The sequence below is a fragment of the Rissa tridactyla genome, chromosome 4, assembly GCF_028500815.1.
Source record: "Rissa tridactyla isolate bRisTri1 chromosome 4, bRisTri1.patW.cur.20221130, whole genome shotgun sequence".
In the NCBI taxonomy this organism is placed as follows: Eukaryota; Metazoa; Chordata; class Aves; order Charadriiformes; family Laridae; genus Rissa; species Rissa tridactyla.
In genome coordinates this window covers 37,244,829-37,268,293 of record NC_071469.1, presented here as the reverse complement: position 1 = coordinate 37,268,293, position 23,465 = coordinate 37,244,829, and the positions used below count along the sequence as shown (strand labels likewise).

Below are 23,465 nucleotides of genomic sequence, written 5' to 3'. Positions count from 1 at the left end.
GCTATATTATGATTGATGTCCAAGATTTATGATGTTATAAACTATTGGTTATGTTGTTTTGACAATGGAAGAATTAACGAACGAGACAGATTTGCCTGCAGTGATGAACTATATTATAAAGAAACATTAATAAAGATAAAACATTTGGAAATTCTTTATGAAAAATAACATTTTTGCTCTTTTCACAAGGAACAAAAGAAGCCAGAAACATGACAGATTTCATCAAGAGAGCTGTTCACAGATTAAAAGTAGGTCTGATTTTTGTTTTGCTGTGCTAGAATTCACTTCTGAAACCATAGAAAAGTGAGGTGAGTGTTTTCAAGCTTATAGGTTTTGGGTTTTTTTTGCTTACATGTGGGGGGTTGACCCTGGCTGGACACCAGGTGCCCACCAAAGCTGCTCTATCACTCCCCCTCCTCAGCTGGAGAGGCGACAGAAAACATAAGAAAAATTTTGTGGGTTGAGGTAAGGGCAGGGCGAGATCACTCACCAGTTACTGTTGAGCAAAACAGACTTGACTTGGGGAAAATTAATTTAATTTGTTACCAATCAAATCAGAGTAGGGTAATGAGAAATAAAAGTAAATCTTAAGGCATTTTCCCCCCCATCCCTCCCTTCTTACTGGGCTCAACTTCACTCCAAATTTTCTCTAGCTCCTCCTCTTGAGTGGCGCAGGAGGACGGGGAATGGAGGTTGTGGTCAGTTCATGACAAGTTGTCTCTGCTGCTCCTTCCTCCTCAAGGGGAGGACTCCTCACAATCTTCCGCTGCTCCAGCACGGGGGCCCTCCGACAGGAGACGGTCCTCCATGAACTTCTCCAATGTGGGTCTTCCCATAGGCTGCAGTTCTTCACGAGCTCCTCCAGTGTAGGTCCCTTCCATGGGGGTCACAAGTCCTGCCAGCAAACCTGCTCCAGTGTGGGGTCCTCCACAGGCTGCAGGTGGATATCTGCTCCACCGTTAACCTCCATGGTCTTCACCACGGGCTGCAGGGAAATCTCTGCTCTGGCGCCTGGAGCACCTTCTCCTCTCCTTCACTGACCTTGGTGTCTGCAGAGTTGTTTCTCTCACTCCTCTGGCTGCAATTGCCCTTGCACAGGTGGTTTTTTTTTTCCCCATCTCAAATACTTTATCCCACATGCGCTACCACCGTCGGTAATGGGTTCAGCCTTGGCCAGCAGTGGGTCCGTCTTGGAGCCAGGTGGCAGTGGCTCTATTGGACACAGGGGAAGCTTCTAGCAGCTTCTCACAGAAGCCACCCCTGAACCCCCCACTACCAAAACCTTGCCACGCAAACCCAATACATTACCTGGTGTTATATCATACAAGAATTGTTTGTATCTGGGCGAGTTCCTCTGTTCAGCCTTCGGGCGTACTCAGACAATGCCACATAAGATCCACCGTGATCTTAAGGTCTGCCTGTGAAGCCAGCCTAGCCTACTTGTGTAACGAGCTATGGTGATAAATTGGGGAACTGGGGTCAGTCAGCACCATACAGAATTTGCAGCTGACTGCATCTCAGTGTATGGCGCTACAAAGGCTGAAAGACTGCAAACAAATGTACAGCACAGCAAGAGAGCTGAAACTCAAGAATCTGAATATTGAAAGAAATGGGCTGATCTATAGAAGGGTACCTCTGGCCCAAATGGCTGTCATGGAGAGCGACTTGGAATCCCCCGCTTCCGAGTACCTAAATACCTGGACTAGCTTAATTTTCAGAGTGCTTTGCGCTTTCTGGATGAAATTTTTCGATGAACTCAGGCTAATCCAAATCACTAGATTGACCCAAAATTTTCTAGAATAAAATTTACCTCACAGACAGAACACAAAAAATACCTAGCAAGAAATTCTAGACAACTATTTGGTTTAAAAATTAACATCCCAGGAGAGGGAGGGGGGGAAAAAGTTGGAAGTGTATAGTTGTATATATTGTGCATCAACTAAAAAGGCATGGCCAAAAGACTGAAGTAAACATGAACATGAAAGTCCATCTTTAGCTGATGAAAATTCGATACTGATGTCAAGGACATTGCTATCTATCTTTCAACTTTTTTTTTTTTTTTGATGCCACTTTTGTGCTATGCTTCTCCAGAGTAAGGTTTATAAACCAGTTTAGCTGGGCTGTGCCACTGAAGAAGCCTATAGAAAATGGACATCCTATTGAGAGTCAGGCAAAGATAGGTGATTAGATCCCTTAAACACTCTATTAATGGAGTATTTCCAATTAATTTTTATAATGTAAAAAATATACACTGGTTACAGAAACATCTGTTTCATTAGAAACATTAGGTAGCTGAGCATGTGAAGAAAGGCTTCTCTATGTTGCTAGTGAGATGAAAGTCAGTATATTTGTCTTCTCTTTTGTTAGCTCTTATCTTGGGTCTCTGCTAGTCTAATCTTAAAGGTCAGATCCAAACAGAATTCATTTAGATGACCAAACTCGGGAACACCATTCCTGCAGATCCCGGCTCCAGCAGTTTATTTCCCAGCTGTCCGGGGCAAACAAGACCTCAACTTTTGACCCCAGAATTCCCCACAAGCCTGAAGTTCTGCTGCTCCCCGTGCCCTGGAGCACCTTGGTTGGGTGTACTACCCTCACCTTGTCACCTTGTTCAGGCTTTTTTCCTGTCTAGGATCCAGAAGTTAGGTAAACTTCTCTGTGGGGTTGCGTCTATATGTTAATCTAAAAGCAAACCTACATATGGTGAGTCAATCAATCCCTACTTGATGTGCAGCGATAGCAACTTTTTTCTCATAGAACACATATGGGAGGCGAGTGAGTTGCTGTCCCCCCTCTTATACAATTGCATTCTGGTAAGCTTATTAATATGTATTTGGTTTTCTCCTTCAAATGAAGGATGGATTTAGACCAACTGAAGACATATCTGAAATAGTACTGTGATGCTCATTCTTGTTCCCACTTTCTGTCCCATGAAGCTTGAGTCCTTTCTGCATCAGAATGACTGTGACAGATGACAGTGGAGCCTGTTAAGTGTGCCCACAGGTTTGGACTCCCACTTGTGTCTTTCTGATCCCAAGAAGGTGCTGTAACCACCTGCCCTTGCACGCAAGTGTACTGAGAGAGCGCTCTGTGTCCTCTGTAATTCGGAAGAATTCTCTACATCTATTTATTGGGAAAGCATTTGTAGGCGCTTACGTTTAAGGCTTTGGATTGTAAGTAGGTGGAGACACTGCCATGTCCTTAACAACGACTCCTGCTTCAGGGGAAAAAAAAGAAAAATTTGCTTATAGTTCTCCCCGCTTTGTTCCTGCTGCAGTGTGTTGACATTCAGGTGGCTATTCAGTCCGGAGGTGGTTTCAAATGAACCTCCTGAGGTGGATACCTCCTTCAGTGAACAACACAGGGAACTGAGGCGCCTAAATAAGGATTTCAAATTTATTTCCTCAATACAGTTACACTGCACAACACATGGTTGCAGCACCTGCTTGGTACTTGTTTGAGCTCAACAGCATTTCATACTATGGACTTCTGAGCTTTGCAGAGTCGGTAAAACCTGCTTTATGCCTTTAGTAGGCATCACTAACCAAAGCTCTTTCTGTTGGGGACCACTCCAAATGCTGTGCTAACAGAAAACACCCCACTGGGATTCTGCCTTCCTATCTACCACATCTCCTGCTACATAATAGTCTGCATATATATATATATATATATATAAAGTCAGCTTTATACCTAAACAAATCAGATATCCAGCTGAGTTGCTTCCCCTTGACTGAGAGCATCCCTGTAGCTGTCTATGTCTATGCTTTTAGGTAAATATAAATAAATATATGTATATTTATATAAATAAAAAATATAAAAAATAGCTGCATTTCATTTCAAACTGAAGTACTTTAGAAAGCTGGATAGGGATTTTCAAGAGCATTTGGCAATTGGCTGAACTCAGATTCCTGTGAAATAATTGTTAAGAGATGCCTAGAAGCAATGAGTTAAGCTATTGCTGACTGCACTAGGAAAACCCCACTCATGATTTCTCAATTCATTTCTTGGAAGATAAGACAACAAGGTATCTCTTGGAGGTTTTAGCGTATGACTATATTGTCAGACAGTGCTTAGAAATTGTCTGTCGGTCTTTCTAAATTAAATGGGTGTAATATCCTCCCCCGAACATCAGTGGTCGGGCCAAATTATTTCTAAGAGCTATGTATAATGCTTTTTAGAGCCGAGATAAGCCTAGAACATTTAAGTTGCTAATTTCTGCTATTAACAGTACTGAGTTTCACGGGGCAAATGAAAATACGAAGGTGTGTGCTGACTTATTTGCAGAGTATATATTCAGCATATAGCAACCTTGCTTCGCCTTGCTTTGGAGAAAATTTAGTCTAAGGACACCAGAACAAAAGTACGCTGCGAATATTTTGCTTTGTGCAGCATGAGATTGCCTTTGAATGTTACCTGGGAAACAAAACAAACAAAAAAACCCAACCATAAACCCAAACAAATGTTAAACCAAAAAGGAAAACCACAGACGTATAGCAGCACAATACATGGGACTTAGAAACCGAGGTGCTGCGTGTTGTGTTTTACTCCGGTGCAGTCTTTGGCAATAAACTAAATTTTAATGCCTCAGTCTACCTGTGTCAGAGGTGCAGAGAGAAAACTGATGTTTTAAAAGTCTTGTTAGATTAGTCGTGTCAGAAGAATAAGTCACCAACCCTTACACAACACTAGCAGAACAACTGTTGATGTTCACTGGGACTTCTCAGCATGAGATTTGTGCATCTGGAAGAATCCGAGGCCTTTTTGAAGTCAGAGGCAGGTATCTAATCTATTTAGTTATTGCTGTAGCAGGACTATTTTTAGAATCACGCTGGGCTGCTTTTGTTTGCTGTGCTCCCTTCCTGCTTAGTTATCACGGTCCACCCGCTCCAGCAAACTTCAAAGTTAAATACTTTCCCAAGTGCGTAACATAGGAAGGTGCACACCTGGAGCACCCCGCTATTACTAATCCTGCAGGCGAGCTGCCCAAGGCAGGCATCTTCACAACGTTTCTGGCTCTGTACACATCTTCGTGGTGGAAGTTGTTCTCTCTCAGGCTGCTCTGCACAGCTGAATTTGTCCCCGAGTCTCAGATGAGGTCGTTTCAGACAAAATGGTTTTGCACTTTAAGCTATAACTTGGATGGAAGTTTTTTGAAGATTGTCCCAGGTGGAATTGCAATGAGGGCCAAAGCCTGTCTCCCTGAAGTAGGGCATCATACAGGCGCTGTGGAATATGCCAGGGATGCGTTCCTGACAGTAGAGCCAGGAAAGCTTTCTGCATCCGTAAAGCTTCAGTTACATTCCTTAAGGCTTAAGCTTTACTTCTCCACATAAAACAGTTTAGCATAAACTCACCATATAAATCCCAGCTCCCTCTCTCCCTGATTAATGTGGAACCCAAGGAAAGCATTATCTGGGGCGTTTCTTTTTTTGGTTTGTTTTTTTTTTCCCTTACCAGCATGCTTGCTGGGCTTTTTGTCTTACCACCTGATTAGCCAGATACACCAGATCCCCTAAAGAGAAATCTCATCTTGCAGTTCAGAGGTTTCTGAATTCATTCTCTCTGAAATATTTCTGTGACAAATCTGGCGATTTCACAAGTAGAAAACTCGTATGTAATAGACAGTTCACTAGAGGTTCTGCTAGTCCAATTCTCGCCTTCCCATTTTACACATTATGCTAGGAGTAGAAGTCCTCCTGGCCACCTTTGGTATTATGTGGATCTTTGTAAGCCCATTCTATTCAGACAGTGCGATCAACGACAGCCTTCAATCTGGAGGTATCACGTGAACAGACTTTCTGATGAAATTACCGGGCCTCTGACTGTGTCTGTCTTGGCCTCCTAGTGTTCCTGGCTTTTTTTTTCCCCTTCTTGAAGTACATTTTTTTTTTTTCCTTCTTTCTTGCCTTTCCTATAATTGGGAAATTCAGAGCATTCACCACCCACAACAAAATACAGGCAAGCAAAAAAAATCCAACCCCCAAACCAAGCATACTCAAAATCCCTCATTGGTACAGCTGACATTTGGGGCACAAGGGAAGTAAACCATCGTTGTATTCCTATTTCATTATATCTGTATTCATCGGTAGGTTCAAGCGTTTGTCTTAACCTCTATCTTATAAACCCCAAGTGGTCAGTTCATTGTAAGGAAGAGTGAAATATGGAGACGGGTTGATAAAGTGCATTGCAAGAGAGTTGCATTTCCCTTCATTCCTTGGTTCAGGTCAGCCAAACTTTAGCCCATGGAGATGCATCTTGTTTGGCTTTCCTGTGTTTAGAAATACGGAAGACTGGCTGCTCTGTGTCTCACACGCAGCCCAGCGTCAGCACTCATTCACTTATTTGAAAATGGTTCAGCGTTTTTGTGATCTGATGAGATTTATGTTTTGAGCTGGTTCAGTGACTCAAGACACATCTTTTAAAACACGAACAAAATTATGTTACAATATGCTGTATATCAGCCAGTGAACGATTCTGGAACAAATCAGTTACATCCCTGAAAGCTGTAGTGGGTTTTTTTCTTTTTTTCGACTGAATTCAAATAGTACTTTATGCTGCCTTTTCACTAAATGAACAATGACACACGGAGGTAATTTTATCAGCTCAAAGATACCTTTTAATTAATGACAAACCTGTGTACCTTCAGTGTGCTCGTCTGCCACACAGCATACTTTGTGCCACTCAGACACATCTAAAAATAGCTAATATTCTTGCGGTACCTATACCACAGCGTTTTTGTCAGAGGTCATATACAAAGAAGAGAAATCTATCATCAGCTCTGTTTTCCTTCTCCAAGCATTGACTTTTATATTGCATCACCAGAGCTTTAATAATTGTAAATCGGCAAATACATAAACGTTTTTTAAGTCGCTGCAGGAGTGCTGATTTACAGCACAGGAGAAGCCCTGGCTCCGCAACTTGAGCAGATAAACTGAATCGAGGGTGTTTCTGAGGAAGGTATTATTCCAGTCACATGGGTGAATGGAACTTTCTGAAGTGAGAACAATGCAGAAAGATTAAACAAACTAGACAATGAAACAATTATTTAAAAATATCTTCATTTTTAGCACACTGGCAAATGGAATGCATCTAGCTGAGTATACGAGTCTCACAAGCTGCCTCTCAATCTGGCCCCGTGGAGCTGAGAGAAAGCACCGCAGCGAGGAGGAGGGAGACAGGGAGAAATCAGAGTAGAACTGCAGACGATGGGAACGTGTTGTAAAACTCCTTTCAGACTCTAAGCTGGTGTGGCAAGTTCCCTAGTTCTGCTAAGGTCAGTACTAATTCTACTGCTGATTCAATGCCGTAGAGCCAGATGCTAAAACCAATTAAATCTATCGAAAGACAAGAGTTATAGTTTGGTTCTTCTGCCACGGGATCCGAACCTGGGATTTGGATCCAAACCTTGGGATTTCATCCTTACGATGGGTCCTTTCCTTTGTTTTTCTCCGCTCCTGATTCACATCAAATACGCCTCGCCAAGGAATTCAGGAAAATACTTTTTGATATCTTTGAAGGAAATATGAGGCCAAGAAATCAGAAAATGCTTTGCTGTTGAGCTGTTAGCATTTATAAAACCAGGAAGCCATCACTTATGGGCTTGCCATACCAGGGCTAAATAGACAGAGGAAGTCGTGTTTTAACATTGTTAGTGGATCTGTGGGAAGCACAGCAATGCCTTTGACTGGCTAACATATTTAAAAGCACAACTTGAGGACATTAGAGTTTTAAGGTGTCATTGTTGTAAATATGCTGGCTACTACACCTCTAACGCCACTTTTTTTTTTTTTTTTTTTTTATCCTAGACTAAAACCACATGGAAAGGGAACGGGGGAGATTTAATAAATTGAATCACATGAGAGAAAACAGTGAAAATTGCATAAAGGAAAGAATAATGGAAATCCTCACAAGCGAAGTTGGGAACAAACAAAAAAAGCAGGTATCCTAGATATAACTAGCAGAGTACGCTGGGAGAACGAAGTTGCTTTCATGTAAAAGACTACGCCTTTTACTGAATGCAAGGTAGCAGAAGAAGCCTTGTCCCCCCCTCTGGCTAAGAGGACACCCGTGTACTCACCCAGCAAGGTGGGGGCTCCTTGAGAGGGTCTCGCAAGCCAGGACTGGGCAAAGCCCAGCTGCCCTCTCGGTCTCTGGTGGCAGCGAGGTTCCCATCTGTTGTCCCTCAGGAGGCTGCAGGTTGGCTCTCTTCAGAAGCAGCCACCAAGCGACAAGAAGAACTTTGGCCAGGCTCGGCACATGGGAGAGGGAAGCTTTTGTTTCTCTTCACGAAGCAAGCAGAGCTTTGGATTAGGTACGTGATTCTGAAAGAAGAAAGGGACAGGAATAATCGGTGTGGTAGGGAAGAACGTAGAAAAGGTAACAAGAAGCATAGTAGAGCACAATTCTTTTAGGAAAATAGAATTAGAACCAAAGTGTGTTATTAACACATGAAAAAAAAATTTTTGAGGGAAAAAAAAAAGTCCATAGGGCATGTGCAAAGCAGTTTAATCGGTGAAAAAACCACTGGGAAATGTAAAGCAATTCTGAACTTATTGTTTAAGCCCAAGAACTTATTTTTCTACTTGGTGCTCGCTCTGCTGGCACTTGCCATCCTCGTGCCACAGCGCGTGCAGCTGCGAAATGGACACTCTGTGCCATTGTTAGTGAAAGTCACTTTAACTTTTAAAGAGGCTGTCCCAGAAAGGAGGGATGAGACCTTATCACCTTCCCTACTTTGGAAAACCTAGCTTGTTAACGTGGCAAGCCCTCAGCAGAAGACCACTAAGGCTGAATAAAATACAGTCCCTGTGCAAGAGCAAGAGAGTAAATGCTCAGCTGTCAGCGTGCTCCTGCTGAACGCAGATGCCAGGAGATCGCTGTCTCTGATCCAACCTGGCGATGCAGTGGTGGAGGGTAAGATAAGGAAGAAAGCAGACCGGACTCACAGCCCCTCGCACAGCTGGGGCAGAGATGAGGAAGTCTGAGAAACACCCAGCGGAGTCTGATCCCTGAGCCTTCCTGACAGAGCTCTTACAAACCGCCCACTTCGTATAAGGAAGTTCTTCTGCACAAGTAACTGAAGAATGAAGGAAAAAGGTGTGCAGTTTGTAAAACAGAAACGAGGAAACCGCAAATTACACACTAAAGGCTAGCTATAACAAGGGCTAACATATTTTCTCTCTAAATAGACTCTTCAGTGTTACTTTTCCAGCTAACAGGTATCTCATCTGGGACACAATTAAAGCTCCCCATTGTTACTCAAATGTCAGATACTTAATTTCCTTCTTTGTAGTTAGTATGAGCTTTGAGTAAGTTATCTATCTCCGGTCAAGGAGCATAAAACAGTTATGCACAGCATTAACGGACAGGATTGTTTCAAGCTAAGTACAGCATGGATTAGGTAAATGGGAGACGAGGTAAATCTAGGGCACTCATTACCTCACATTCCTATGACACATGTGTTTGTCGCGCCAGAAAATGTTGCTGAGTTTCCAGGGGCTGTGGGTTGCTGGAGCACAGGCAACTCATGCAACTCTTACCCTCTTTGGTTGCCTGCAGCAAACCTTACAGAAAGGCTGGGGGGGAAATGAAAGCACAGGACAACTTGTGTCGACTGGAGCCTCCAACTTTTGGCGAGTCAGTGTGAGCTCATGGGGGTAGCTGAGTAATTGGGCTAGCGGTAACAGAATTGTTAAGATACTTAAACCAGCTCTGAGAATTGAGAGTTTGGACCTTCGTGGCAGACATACACCTAAGAAAAGAGCTTGTTGCTGCTGCGTGCTCCGTTTAGCAGGCTCTTCCCTGCTACATATTTTTAGTAAAGGTTTATTTCACAAACTGAGCTGTAAGCCACGTCTCTGACTATGAAGACTGGGGTTAGGGGTTTTATGAGCATATCCTATGATGGATATATCCCATTAGTGTTATAGTTTATTGGTGACAGCTAACCATCAAACTCATCCAGGTAACAGACTTGAAACACTGAAAATGTTTTAACTTACTGACTTCAGACTGATTACATATGTACAAAACTTTGTGAACCACACCAAATATTTAAGTGTTTCCAAAGGGTGAGATTAGAATTCAAACTTAACAGATCACAGTAGCTTGAAGTCAGCAAGTTAGAACTCTAAAAACACACTAATAAGTAGTATATGCAAGAAGGAAAAGAATAATAGGATGAAAAAATTATGACTTTGGGGTGAATCTGGATGTGGGCTTTTATAAAGGGCCCCAGACTAAAGAGCAGCCACCAACTCGCCACTGAGGGACTGCAGGGGGCCTTGTACATGAGATACTGTGTTTCTAAAACCAGATTGAAATAACACAGACAAACTGGAAGAGACTAGCGTAGAGTAACAAATATGATCAAAACATTCAAAACTTTCTACAAAAAAATATTGGAAGAGTTCAGGCTGTTTAGTTGAGAAAACAATATTCGAATTTGGAAAAGGTCAGAAAAAGAAGGCAGCCATCAGAGATTCTCCACATTCATTTATACCTGGATGAGATGTAACAGGCTTATTATAGCATAAAAAGACTTCGGTAAGACATTGGAAAATCTTTCTGGCTACGTAAGATGGGTAGTGGAATGGATTCCCATAATTTTTCTAAGCATCTCCGTTGTTGGAGTTTTTTAAGAATACATTAGACAGACATGTAAGCTGATCTGTATAGACAGTCTTGCCTCAGAGGAAGGATGAAACTGTATGTCTTGAGACCCAACTGAGCCCATCCTTTTTTTTTTTTCCATGATACGTAGCCAGACTATTTTTTCTAAATGTATTTCATCATTTTGTATGTAATGCAATGCCAAAGACATTAAAATGAGGCTCCTTAAAGTGTGTTTGGAAACAAACTGATTAAACTAATTTTTGTTTTTTCACTCAGTATGGAGCTATCATGCTGAGGCAGAATACAAAATGGAGTGTGGTGTGAATGCTCATTATGGGAAAAAAGAATAAAAATTAATCCAGTATTTCCATTCGTAATGGAAAATGTTTTCTTGTAATAAAGCCTGCATTTCCACAGTGCTCTTCTACTGGGAGTTTCAAAGCGCTTTCAGAAATGTTCTTAGTGGCCCTGAGGCACTTTGTGGGGTGAGACCCCATCTGTGCAGCTTCACACTGGAGACAGAAGCCCCGAAACGTCCACTTCGAGTTCTAAAACCTGCCGGCTCTCAGCAGGGCTGGGCCTGGCCTCCTCCAGGTGCAGCTCGTCCCCTCTTCTGTGTCACGCTCTCTCAGCGTCACTGTCACTTGTCAACTCGCTGACATGTCCCCGCGCTTTCATCAGCACTCAGCCATGGGATACCATCCTGTACAACAGGGGTAAGCGTAGAGTTATCGCCCTTCCCTGAAGATGCCTACCAACACACCTAGAGAGACCACGCAAGTAACAGGGACTTTGACAAGCGAAAGGGTAGCTGGTATTAATTAATACAAAAATAATCGAATGTATATATTATACATACTTATATATAAATTTAGATGTATTTACATAAATAAATATATAAAAATAAAACAATTGCATTCCTTTGACCTACTCTCCTATGTCATCTCTCGTTAGGACAGAGACCCGGGAGGACTTTGTATGCGTTTGTACAGCACGTAGGACCAAAGAGGCGTCGATCTTGGCAAGAACCTCTCATTATTATTAAATAAATGATATAGCACACATTTGTGCCTTAACGCTACAGTCATATACTCTGGAAAAATGATTTTTCATAATGTAACATTGTCTTGGTGCTTGTTTAGATATTTTAAAAAATAATTATGTAATAGTTATTGTTTGACACAGTTCTGTAATTCTTGTTTGACCGTTTCACATGTCTGCTTTATGATAACAATGAATACTGGGGCCATGCAACAAATAATAGTTGCTGTGTGGATTAGTACTTCTCCACGTTCATATTTTTTTCATTCGGCAAATTCTCAGAGGTAAATACATTATAGTAAATCTGTCTGTTTATACAGAGCCGGCTGAACATCAAGATCAATCTGTTAGATATCTATATTAAAAAGAACCCCACCACCAACCAAGGGTTTGCCTGGTATTAGGCGTATGCACTTTCTATAAAAACTTAACTTAGTACTAATGATGTGCCTTATACCACCCTTCAACACCACTTTGTGCTATCACTGTTAGAAGCAACAGCAAGAAGTATTTACACAATATAGGGGAAAAAACTCCAAACCCTCTACATAATGAGAATAACCTTAGCCAAGGGTATTTCTCTGAGAATTAATAACTAGCTGGGGTTAATGGTCACTGGCTTCACCTTAGGCCCTCAATTAATCCTTGAACCTCAATTGTTATTACCTAATTGACTTAGTTTCGTTTCATTTTAACATTTCAAAGTGATCTTCCTAAAATCACCCTGACAGAGTAACGTGGTCTCTGTAGATGTGCACTGACACGGTTTCAATATTGTTACCTCGTCTCCATACGCTTGCATTGACATTTCACTTTGCTGTGACACGGCGGTGCCACATCCATGGACGGGTGCAGATGACACGCCGTTCTTCAGACTAGGGGAAAGCTGTCCAGGAGTCAGGGCCGGCCAACATCATAGAGAGGGACACGACGCCAGCTACGAGCTACCAAGAAGAATTATCGTTATCATCCTGAATGATTGCTCTCATTGCAAATATGATTTCTACGTTTGTAAAGGGAAGGAAGTCAGATAAAATTCCACTTGAAATCTTGCTAGTTTTCGTAAAAACCAAACAAACAAAAGTCTTTTCGCCTAGATCAGACTAAAAACCTAGCCCGAAAAATGCACCAGGTAACGTATTTAAAAAGAGGCTTTTTGATATTACCATTTCATGCTTATTTGAGGCTGCAAATAAATTATGCAAATCTCATGTATCAATGCAAGTAGCTGAATACTGCAAGACGCAACTCTACATCAAGAAATCCTTATAAAAATAGGGCATCAAAATGAAGTCTTGTTATTATGTGGAAAAGTTTTTGAAAAGTCTTTTGAAGCTCTTTGATCCAGCTTTGAAATAATTTTGGTAGATTACTATTGTACGAAACCCATAATTTATAGTAGCTGACCTAAGCTGCTCTTTGTATAACAGCCATATATGAAACAATAGCAGGAAAGTGAAAAACACAAGGGGAACTAAAACTGCTCTGTTTATTATTTAGCTCATAATTACATCTTCCTTATTTAATCTTTTGAATCCTGGCATGTTCTTAATAATACAGGTTCAAATAATATTTACTATACACAGGAGAGTTAGTTTTGAGTAACGCATTTAGACTATCCAAACTTTGTGTAACTTGTGACCTTTCCCTAACCTAAGCGAGGTCTATTTTATACAGATCGTCCTAGATAGACGGTTTCTCTATAAATGGTGAAGTTGCTGCCAAGCTCCCATTGTTAGCTGGTTCATTTTTCAACAGGCACACTTCAGGTTCCTATCACACCACTGTAAAGAGCAAGCCCTTGAGGTTTCTTCTTTTGTCAACGTAATAAAACAGCTATTTCTGAGTAACTTGCAAATCCGCAACAAATGGCCCTTTGTGACTTAGAATAACACGATAGGAGGAATTTTTTTTGTTGTTGTTTTTGCAGGCAGCCTCCCATTTCGTTCCATAATATTAAATTAATACTTGAGCAGCATTTGTCCTAATGTATTTATAATCTCATCCTTGAAATAACAAAAGCATGTTTCTAACAACTGTTTTTCTCACCTGTATTCACAGTCTAAGTGCAGAAGATGCCTTCAGAAGCTATCTAAATAGCGAGACTACTTCAGCTGAAGTAAAAGGAAGATTCGAGTTCAATTCTTTGTACTTTTTGTTGATCCTTGAGGACTCGCAATCAAGTCTGGGAAATAAGAACAACCTGTAGGATGTACAAGCTTTTGCCAGGACGAGTATGGTTTGAAAACGGGGAGCCAGCCACCTTTTCCCTTCCGAGCCAAGCGGATTTTGGCACAGGAGGAAAGCTAAACCTTTGACTTCAACGGACCTTCTTGCAGAAGTGCTGCGCAAGCTAGGCATGGACTCGCAGAAAGCACGTCTCCTTAATGAGAGAGACCGCTCTAACAGCTAAATTCCTAACACCGGCTATGCCTATTTTCTAGTAGCACAAATGCACTCTTAACTTTGTCCTTTGTGCGACTCTACTCTCAATAGCGGAGCAACTGCACTGCGCTAGTGCTCTGCTCTGTGAACGTTCCCAGCCTGCAGGAACGACCTGCATTTCAAACCAAGAGAATGAAGATGAGCACCACGATGCTCCTCCGTTACAACGCAGTGTGGGAATTTGAGGACAGTCTGCCTGGTACCCAAAGCTGCTACTTAAACTAGAGTAAGAGCAAAATTGCTTGAGGTGGTGGTCAGACCAAATGCACGTAGACTGGAAACAGCACTCCTCAGATGTAGTATCGGAAACAGAAGGAGGCAGCAGAAAACATAGGACAAGCTTTTCAAAAGGGAAACAAGGGCAAATAGGAGGACACTGAATAAATAAATGCAAAATGGTTAAAAAAGATGGAAAATTAAAAGGGGGGGATTTAAATGCAAATGGAAAGAGCCATGAACAGTCTTCAGTAGTAGTCTGGATGGGTGGAGAAATCCAAAAGCAAATACCAAGAAAGAATGACTTTTTGAATGAGCGAATATAACAAAATAGGATGAAAAATTATTCATGAACTGCCCATGGCAGGGCGGTTAGAACTAGATGATCTTTAAGGTCCCTTCTAACCAAACTATTCTACGGTTAACTATCAGTACTATTAAGGTGATAAAACAGTAATGAGGTAAGCACAGTAAGACATTTGGTCCTTTTTCTTCAGCTTTAGGTCAGAAGCTTTATTCTGCTCTGAGCTGGCTTTAGGGAAAGATTATTAAACTCTTACTAATAATACGTCCCCATAACACAGGAATGGTAAAAAATGTTTTCTTTTTATACTAGAGTGCGACCCACCATTGTGCTGTTTCTCCTATACAAGGAAGTTTTACTTCCTTGTTCAACACAATTACATCAATTCCTAAAGCTCAGAACAGGCCTTATTACAGTGCCTGTAAGAGCAGATGCTTGGCAAGTCTATATATGCCAGTGAGAACATCATTCAGTTTTATGCACACTTCTGTTTTCTAGCTTGGCGTAATTCATTAGCACACTCTACAGAATACTCCATAAAACTGGATTTGGCTTTAATGTTAAGGTTCTAATGACTACAGCGTTGTTTAAGGGAAAAAAAAACAACAAACAACCCACAAACAGTAGTCTCTCCTCTTTAATATTAAGGTTGATCTTTACATCCGATAGAGAAAATACACAAATGATGGTTTTTTTTGTGAGATACAAGAAGGAATATCAAAGTAGTCTTAATTTTTTTCAGTGTTTGCTTTCAGCATTTAAAATAGTGAGAGAACATAATTTTCACGGTGGCAAAGCTCGTTCAATAGCCTGTAATGAAATTAGTACAGTATGTACACTTTTGTGGCTTATTTCATCTTCATTCTAATACAAAGATTTTTAAAGGGGGCAATATATAAAGATGAGGTCAAAGCTTTGATTAAAGACAGCTGTACTGCTTTCCAACCTGTTATGTCACAGCATTAGGTAGAGGAATAAATAAACAAATACAAGCCTAACCTGATTTATCTGTGTGTCCCCACATAAATTTGTTTAATGTAAAAACAAATAAAGCAAAGCTTTGATGGAGGTTGAGCAGAATTTTCAACATCTGTGCAGATAAATTTAATTTATTCAAAAAGAAAAAAGCAGCATTAGTGCATCATGTAAGAGCTGATTTAAATGATTTCATACAACAGGAAGCATATGCACTAGCTAAAACAAATTCAGTTTGCCCTTAAAACCCATTTCACTCAGACAACCATTCCTTCTGAATTTTCTGCTACGATAATGTTCATTTATTTCTTCTTTTTTTATCCTCTTCTTGATTTCACACATCCCACTAACCTAAACCGCAGTTAAAAGTCCCAGGGGCAGCAACACCCTCAATGCAGCTCCTGTGTAGCATCAGGCAGGTACACTTCACAGATTGCTTCTGTGTATCTTTACGGGCAGATGCTTAAAGCTGGTCGGGTAAAATAAGCTAAGCATAATACCTTAAATAGTTGAACATAAATGAGTTACAGGTGTTTGAATATTTCTTAAAAAATAAATCTTTCCACTACAACACATTCGAACCCAAGAAAATAATCTCTATGCAACAATAACTCACCGTAGTGGAGCTATACTGGCTTATTTCTGCAGCTGGGGACAGAGTACTAGCAAGACTAAAGATATTTTTTTTCCTGAAAATTAAAGATTAGTCAAAATGATAAACTCCTATTTCAAACTAACCAAAAGGTGTTAAAGAAAGAACTAAAAATTCAAAAATAAAAATACTGGGTATGCATCTGAAAACTATAGCTGAAAAAAAACCGACCAGGATTAATACCCTTTCTTTTAACTCAAGGCAAGACTGTAAAAAGTCTGCATGTGATTTTTGAAATCACACAGGCGCACAAAGTATCACCTCAGCTGAAAAAGATGATGAATATGGATGGTAATGCTTTAAAGAGCCTTTCCTTATGGAAGAGGTTATCAACTTGTGCTTTAGGGAGACTGTTATCACACCTTTAACTCTACAACAGAATCCGTACCTCTGCTTAACTTCTCTGAAAATGGTGAGCGTATATGAAAAACTCTGATTGACTTTTTAAAATATTTAGTCCTTTCCTGAATGCAAGTTAGCAAAGAAAAGATTATTAAAGAGCGTCACGTCCAATAAGCTGCAACCGTTAAGAAACTTCTAACTGAAAGCACAAACCTGAGGCCCAATACTGCCCCTCCGAGTGGCGATGAGATGGAAACAGAATGAGACTGAGCTCCTCAAAACTTCAAGGAGGGCTGACACCCACCGCAATAGACCTCTGATCTCGGTGGTTCCAGCAAGAGAAAAACAATGCTCTTTCTTACAAAAATACATAAATACGCACAAAACTTATGCCCATTCGCGTGCTTTATTTGTCTTGTGGAACTGATCCAGTGTGAAGCACTGTTCTATCTTCTTTTCACTCCCCTTCTTGAACATCAGAATTATAATCTTCAGAAGTAACCCACAGAGAGCTCCTGCGCATTGTTCTTTTGGACTTCAGTACGCCAGAAAATTGCATGTTATAGTACCTACAGGGGTCAAGACAGATTCCTTCCTTAAAGTCAGTTAAGAGAAAAATTCCTAGGTATAGATTCCCTGGGGGGTGGGGAAGAGAAGACAAAACACAAGTTATTTTTGAGTCATTAAACTACTTATTTAAAAACCCACAAAACTAACCCCCAAACTTCACAGGCTCATAAAGATAAAATAAATCCTTGCTCTTCACTTCCCCTCCCCCCCAAAAAAAATCCCTAACTTAGATTATCTATTTTGTAATTGTTAACTTGGGACTCCATTGTTGATTTTAGCAATCAGACAGTGACAAAACACATATACAATTATTCTCTCAAAATCTGGCTATTTACCGTAACAGCCAGAAACTACAGGATCCTGTCTTACCACTTGGGCTTTATGAGCTCTGCATTATATTGTTTTAAGCCCCAGAATAACAGTCTTTACCAACTTCCCACATCAGCATCGGTGTTCCAGCCAGATCACTAGTGCTGAATAAACTTGTGAGTGAAACCATAAAAAAGCCACTTATTTTTAAAGGCGACTCCGTAACAGGGATGAGAACTGAAAGTTGCACCTTTCAGCCTCTGCATTTTTGTCTTTGTTTAGAATGCTAGAAGAAGCCATCCGGAAGGAAGAAAGATTATGAGTATCTAGAAACTAGCTGTTTGACAGAGACAGAAATGCTGATAACGAGTGGGTTGTGTCTGTCTCTTTTGGCTGATCACAACAGAGGTCTGAAGCAAAACAGAAACTCTTGATATGTTTGTGTAAAGAGGCAGTAGCATAAGGGCAGGCAGCAGGAGTTCAGCTGAAGTTCAGGGCAGATGCTGCCATTAGTTTACACTGCAGGAAAGTAAAATTGCTTCCGGATTTACCTCTTCCTCCCAACATCAGCGCTGAGCCATGCTGTGTCGCAGAGTCACAATGTCAGTAGGAAAGCAGTCTTTTAGCAGGATACCACGTTCACGATGGCAGTCCAGCTCTTCAATAAATCCATACCAGTAGATGACCAATCCAGGGCCAAATCTATCAAGCAAAAAGGAAAATGAACTTAAGTGACTGAACTTCGCCACCTCTGCGACTCCAACACAAGTAAATCTGTTAATTTCACTGCAAAATTTGACTTCCATTTAATTTTCAAATTTCAGTCAATGCAGAATTGATATATGTCATTAATATCTGATTCCATGAATAAAAATGCTGTTTAGAGACTCAAACAATTAGAGTTTTGCTTTTTGCTTTGAATACCCTGCACATATCAGTAAAAAAAGACCTATGCCTTAAATCCTAGTAACATCTACTAATTTTGATACATACAGAAGTCTCTCTTGCCATGCTCTCTGCTTTTTCAGATTGGGACATGCAGGCATTAAAAATACAGGGGTTTATGGAAGTCACAGTTCATCCAAATTATAACACCATGAAGATAACAACGAATCTTTAAAATATAATCTCTGCAACGAGCTATTATTCGGGTAATTATTAAGGCAAAGCCCAATTTAGAAAGAAACAGAAAGTTTCTGCTGTAACGTCTCTGAAATGTGCCTCAGGAATTCCTCAGATATTGCTAACGCTGACTGATCCCCACTAGGCAATCTCAGGAAGTAGCCCCATGGACTATTTTACCCATCAGGAAGTTCAGACCTTCAGGCTGGGTTCATAAAGAAGTAATCACTATCAATCACTGTGTACTGCGATATGTTTTGCACATCAGTTTCACGTTTTTCCTACTGAGAGCACTTAATTAAAGGGCAGCACTACTTTTGGTGTAGTGTTGCAGGAATTTTACAGTGAAATCATAAATTATGAATGTTGGGTTAGTAAAAGGATGTCTAAAAACAGAACTGCTTTCTGTAGTCTAACATTACAGCAGTCTGTACAACATGAGGCCAAAAAGCTTTTTCTTTCCTTGATTTATTATATGCTGTAGCGAACTTGCCAAAACCAACAGTGCAGGATGAGCTGTTAGATACCGTCTGTACAAGAAAAAGTTCAATAGAATGTCATGTAATGGTTTATATGCAGAGCCGTGCTCAGGACTCAACCAATATGGTAGCCAATTTTTGTTAATGTTTAATTATAATAAAAATGCGTGTGTGTGTAGGGGGGATGCACGGTAACCTAAATGTCCACTTAGCAGACAATACAAGCACTCAAAACCGTGGGTAGTGCCAGACTGGCTTCATTAGGGTGGTTTCTTTCTAACAATGGAGGGAAAACTCTATTCGATGTGCTCATGTAATGGAACAGGCATCAAAGGAAGAAGAAACCCCTGTGGCTTCCTCCTGCAGTTTCAATTAGATACGGTACTCTTTTGCCCAAAACTGCTGCATAGCGTTGTAACATGTTGGTTTCTGGCTACTACTTGTCAACCTAGAAGTGGCCGCAGTTTAGTGGCAAAGTAAATTACTGCTCAGCATAGCCGAGGCAACATTGGCACATGCGCTTTTTGCAACTGAAAAGATGATATTTGAAAGTGGAAAAGTTAAAACTCTGACAAATCCAGCTATACCAGCTAACAGATTCAAACATGTGCAGCATTGAATAAAGCAAAGAGTAAAAAGTGGCTCATAGGGAAGGACAATGCTGCCTGCCCCAATTCCTGAGTTCTCTCTGGCTGGCCAACAACTTCAGCCTCTACCGTCTCTGAGGGCTTCTCTCCATTTTCCTTTGCTTAAGTTCATGTGGGGCCGAGGTGTGCCACAGAGGCCAGCTGACCTAACGAGGCTCAAATGGTAAGTGAGGCCAAGGACTAACGCTCACTGCCTCTGGTGAGAGGCAGTGATTTGCTGATACAGGATGGGCCTTACTTTTGTTATTTCACCTGAGTTACGTATCTGTTCTCACATCAACGAAGCACAGAAAAGGGTTAATTGGGTGGAGATGTACTTATGTACTGACCGCGGTTATTTTAAAAGCAAAAATCCCCAGAAGACAGGGAGCAGACCTTACATTTCTAATGGGCTATTTTATTCCAGGCAGAAGCTACAAAATGTACACAAGTACTTACTCACTACAAGCGCCTTTGCCAGGTAAAGTCTTGGTGCTAATGAGCAGCTGCTCAGCCCAAGTTTTGAAGGGCTCATTTTGCTCTGCGTGGCAGTCTGAATCCCCTGTCCGCCATAAAACGCATGGGGCATTGCGCTTAAGTGATTTGTTAACTTATTTTTTTGAAACTGCAATTCTTAATAAAATTAGTACTTCGAGACTTCTCAAAGGGCTAATTTACGTCTTTCTAGCAAATCACCACAGCTCAAGCACGGGTTTTCAGGAATATTTTGTGCTAAAAAGATTATGTTCAGAAATGTCAAATTTGATGATAAAATTTATGTACAAGAACATCTGCATACTGTTAATTGCAGGAGCAAGTACATCTTTAGCATGAAAACATGCACCAATCCTGCTTTTGACTATGTTATTACAGCAAAACTATGTGCCCTGTGCTGCCTAGGTCGCACTTTTTTCCACTATTTTGTGTCATTCCTTCTATTATAGCTCTATATCACACAGCCCGTATTTATGCTCACATAAAAAACATACCACGCTTTTGTTTCAAAACACTTAAGTACAGTACTTAAGACCAAAATTAACTTGCTGGCACATTAAGCATTTGCCACTGACTATCAGGAACTCCTGCTGCTAAGTGCTAATTTCTCTCTCATTAACGCCCAGAGTTGGCAAATCACAAACAATGCCACTGGTTAATTACTGCTGCCTTAATTTGAAAAGACACTTAACCTTTTTGTGTAAGGGGATGAGGTAGGGAAGTGTAACCTAGAAGTAAGAATTATCCTTTTTAATTCGACTCATTCCAAAGTGCAGATATGACACCATGAAGAACGAAACTCGGCGCCGTGAATTCCAAAGTAAAGCTACAAATTTATTTCTGCATCAATCATAACATTTAACAAGTTAGTGACTAACCCTGGTTTACCCAGGATAATAAATTAAAATGACAGAATGCTCACCTAGTATTGCTATGGAAAGGGGGGCTCATTTAGTAGCTCTGAGGAGGAGAAGAAATGTTAAATGTACCAAATGGTTCGAAAACGATACAGATACGGTATGCATTATAGGCCAGGTTGTCCCATTTCATATGAAAGACACACTGGAGAAAGTTTAAGCATAAAATGAAAATCAAGCTTAGAATGTACAAACTATGGACTCCTACGGATTTTGTTCTTGCTCAGAAAAATTGTATAAATCCCTAAAAATGTGCTTAACTTGTATTTTTCCTTCCCTGTTTTTAGGGAGGAAAAAAAAAGCTTATATATATACACCTATATATACACCTATAAAGCTTAGGTGTGAAGGAAATCGTCCAAAAGTTACAAAAAAACTGTAGTTCTACCTATTCCAGTGAAATGATTACTTTTAGAACTTCATTTTTATATGGCGTTTCTTTTTAAAGCTGAAAAGAAATCTAAGTAACTAAGGCTGGTTAATTCCACGCAGTAAAAACACAATAAACAGGAAATATAGAGGTAAGCTTCCTTCAGAACGTAATAAACACAGCAAGTGAAAATTGCCCACGCAGGTTGCATCGGTTTACATAAAGATCAACCAATATATATGTAGTTGCCATTACATACGTCCTGATCTAGTCATTGTCTAGTTTTGACGGTAGAAGCTGTGACTACAAGGCAGCCAAAGCCAGCCCAGCTGCACTTTAGAGCGGGGTCAGAGCTCCAGAATTGCCAAAAGGGAGGGAAGACGCGGATGGACCCCATGGCATGGCAAGAAGAGAGCAGGATTACAAAAGCCCATGGACTGGTTTAGGCCTAATTTAGGCTTGATATGGAAGACTAAAATTAGTCTTCAGGGCAGCAGACGGTGTCTTTCAAAGAATGAACTGAAGCACTTGAGATAGATGCTGGAGATAGTAAAATATAGTTGAAGTATAGTTAAATATAGTTACAGGCTCAACAGTGCTTTAGATAAAACTTATGTCTGAGCATACTACTCTAAATAAGTCAGCTCTGCGCTACTTTAGGAGTGTTCAGAGGATCTTTTATACTGGTTTAATGACACCGATCTTGAAAGAAACCCATAGTTAAAGGAGTACAGATTTGTACATCGATAATCTTGGGACACTGGGCTTTGTTCTTGGAAAGGAGTTTCACGGAGATATGCTGAAAAGCCAGGAAGGTAAACTGAGATAACCCAAAGCCAAATGGTTCTTTTTCTTAAAAAAAAAAAATAATAATTGCATCTTTGTATAAGCCAAGGGATCGCTTAAGAAAAAAAAGGGAAAAAAAAAACCCAAGTAAAAAGTGAATCTGCGTTTAACTTGCCCTCCAGTTGAACTAGTTTTGTGCTAGAAAAGAAAAAAGACTTTTATTTATTTATCAAAGTGGCCTAGTAGGCTCACACATATTCTACTTCACTTCAAGAGAAACTACTTTCTAGTAATGTCTTTTCTTCTGGAATGTCTGTGTGGGGTCCACCCTAGCTTCTAAGGATTTGCCTAGACATGTGGCTGTTGTGAGTGGATTTTTTCACCATCAAAAAGCCTTGCATGTGGTTTTATGAAAAATGCATTTTCAACACACTGCTCGATACTGAGCAGAAATGTAAAACATCTTGCAATTGTTCTTAAATAAATGTTCACTTTATTTATTCTTAGTCTATTTGTTATAGATGGGTTGTATGCGTCTCAGCATAATGTAAATAATTTTAATTCCAAGTGACTCTGATAATGAAATGCTGGCATATGAATTATTATTTCTAATATGCATGTATTTAAGCAAATATTTTATCAAACACATTCAGATGAGCATTCACATTATATGAAAGCACAACAGTCTACCTGGCTGGTGATTTTAATTACGAAGGTCACATCTGAATGTGTCTTTAAAGGACTGCGTTCTGGTCCCCCACTTTTTAATGTCAGATCATCAACAGTGTCAGCTAAAAAGCTGCCTTTGTTTCCTTTTTTCTTTTTACACATCAAGCAAATTAGAGTATTGCCACTTGTACATCACAACTTATTTCCTGGGAAAAGGGAATTACAGAAATTCACAAACATATTATTACATTCTAAGTCAATTTAACGTGGTGCTTGAGAATCACGGTTGTGAGTAAACTGGTTTTACTTGTGGTACTAATAAACCTTGAAGATATAATAATTGAACCCCCCTATAATACCTAATAAGTTTACTGTTTAAGGATCCACAACGTCATTTTAGAGTATTTGTAAAAGTCTCATTTGTGTCAGCGGGGGGAATTTAGATATTTGCAGAGCTAGGCTAGTAGGCAACAACTTCAGACCACATTTTCAAGTAAGGTCAATTGGCATCAGTCAGCCAACTTCCTTACGTC

At 40.4% G+C, this 23,465-nt stretch overlaps 1 protein-coding gene across 3 annotated transcripts in view; it reads right to left on the bottom strand.

Annotated features, from left to right (window-relative positions):
* Positions 1-11,428: 11,428 nt before the first annotated feature.
* CDIN1 (CDAN1 interacting nuclease 1) overlaps positions 11,429-23,465 on the bottom strand; it is a 130,508-nt gene continuing 118,471 nt past the window's right edge. Inside the window, exons 11-12 of one of the 3 annotated variants that reach the window (XM_054198615.1) lie at positions 18,020-18,170; positions 11,429-17,158 (exon numbers count right to left, since the gene is read on the bottom strand). In XM_054198615.1, the coding sequence (XP_054054590.1) occupies positions 18,035-18,170 (136 nt within the window). In that variant the 3' untranslated portion in view covers positions 11,429-17,158; positions 18,020-18,034. Of the gene's footprint in view, positions 17,226-18,019; positions 18,171-23,465 lie in introns of all 3 variants that reach the window. The other 2 variants (XM_054198613.1, XM_054198616.1) reach the window with 2 other exon arrangements.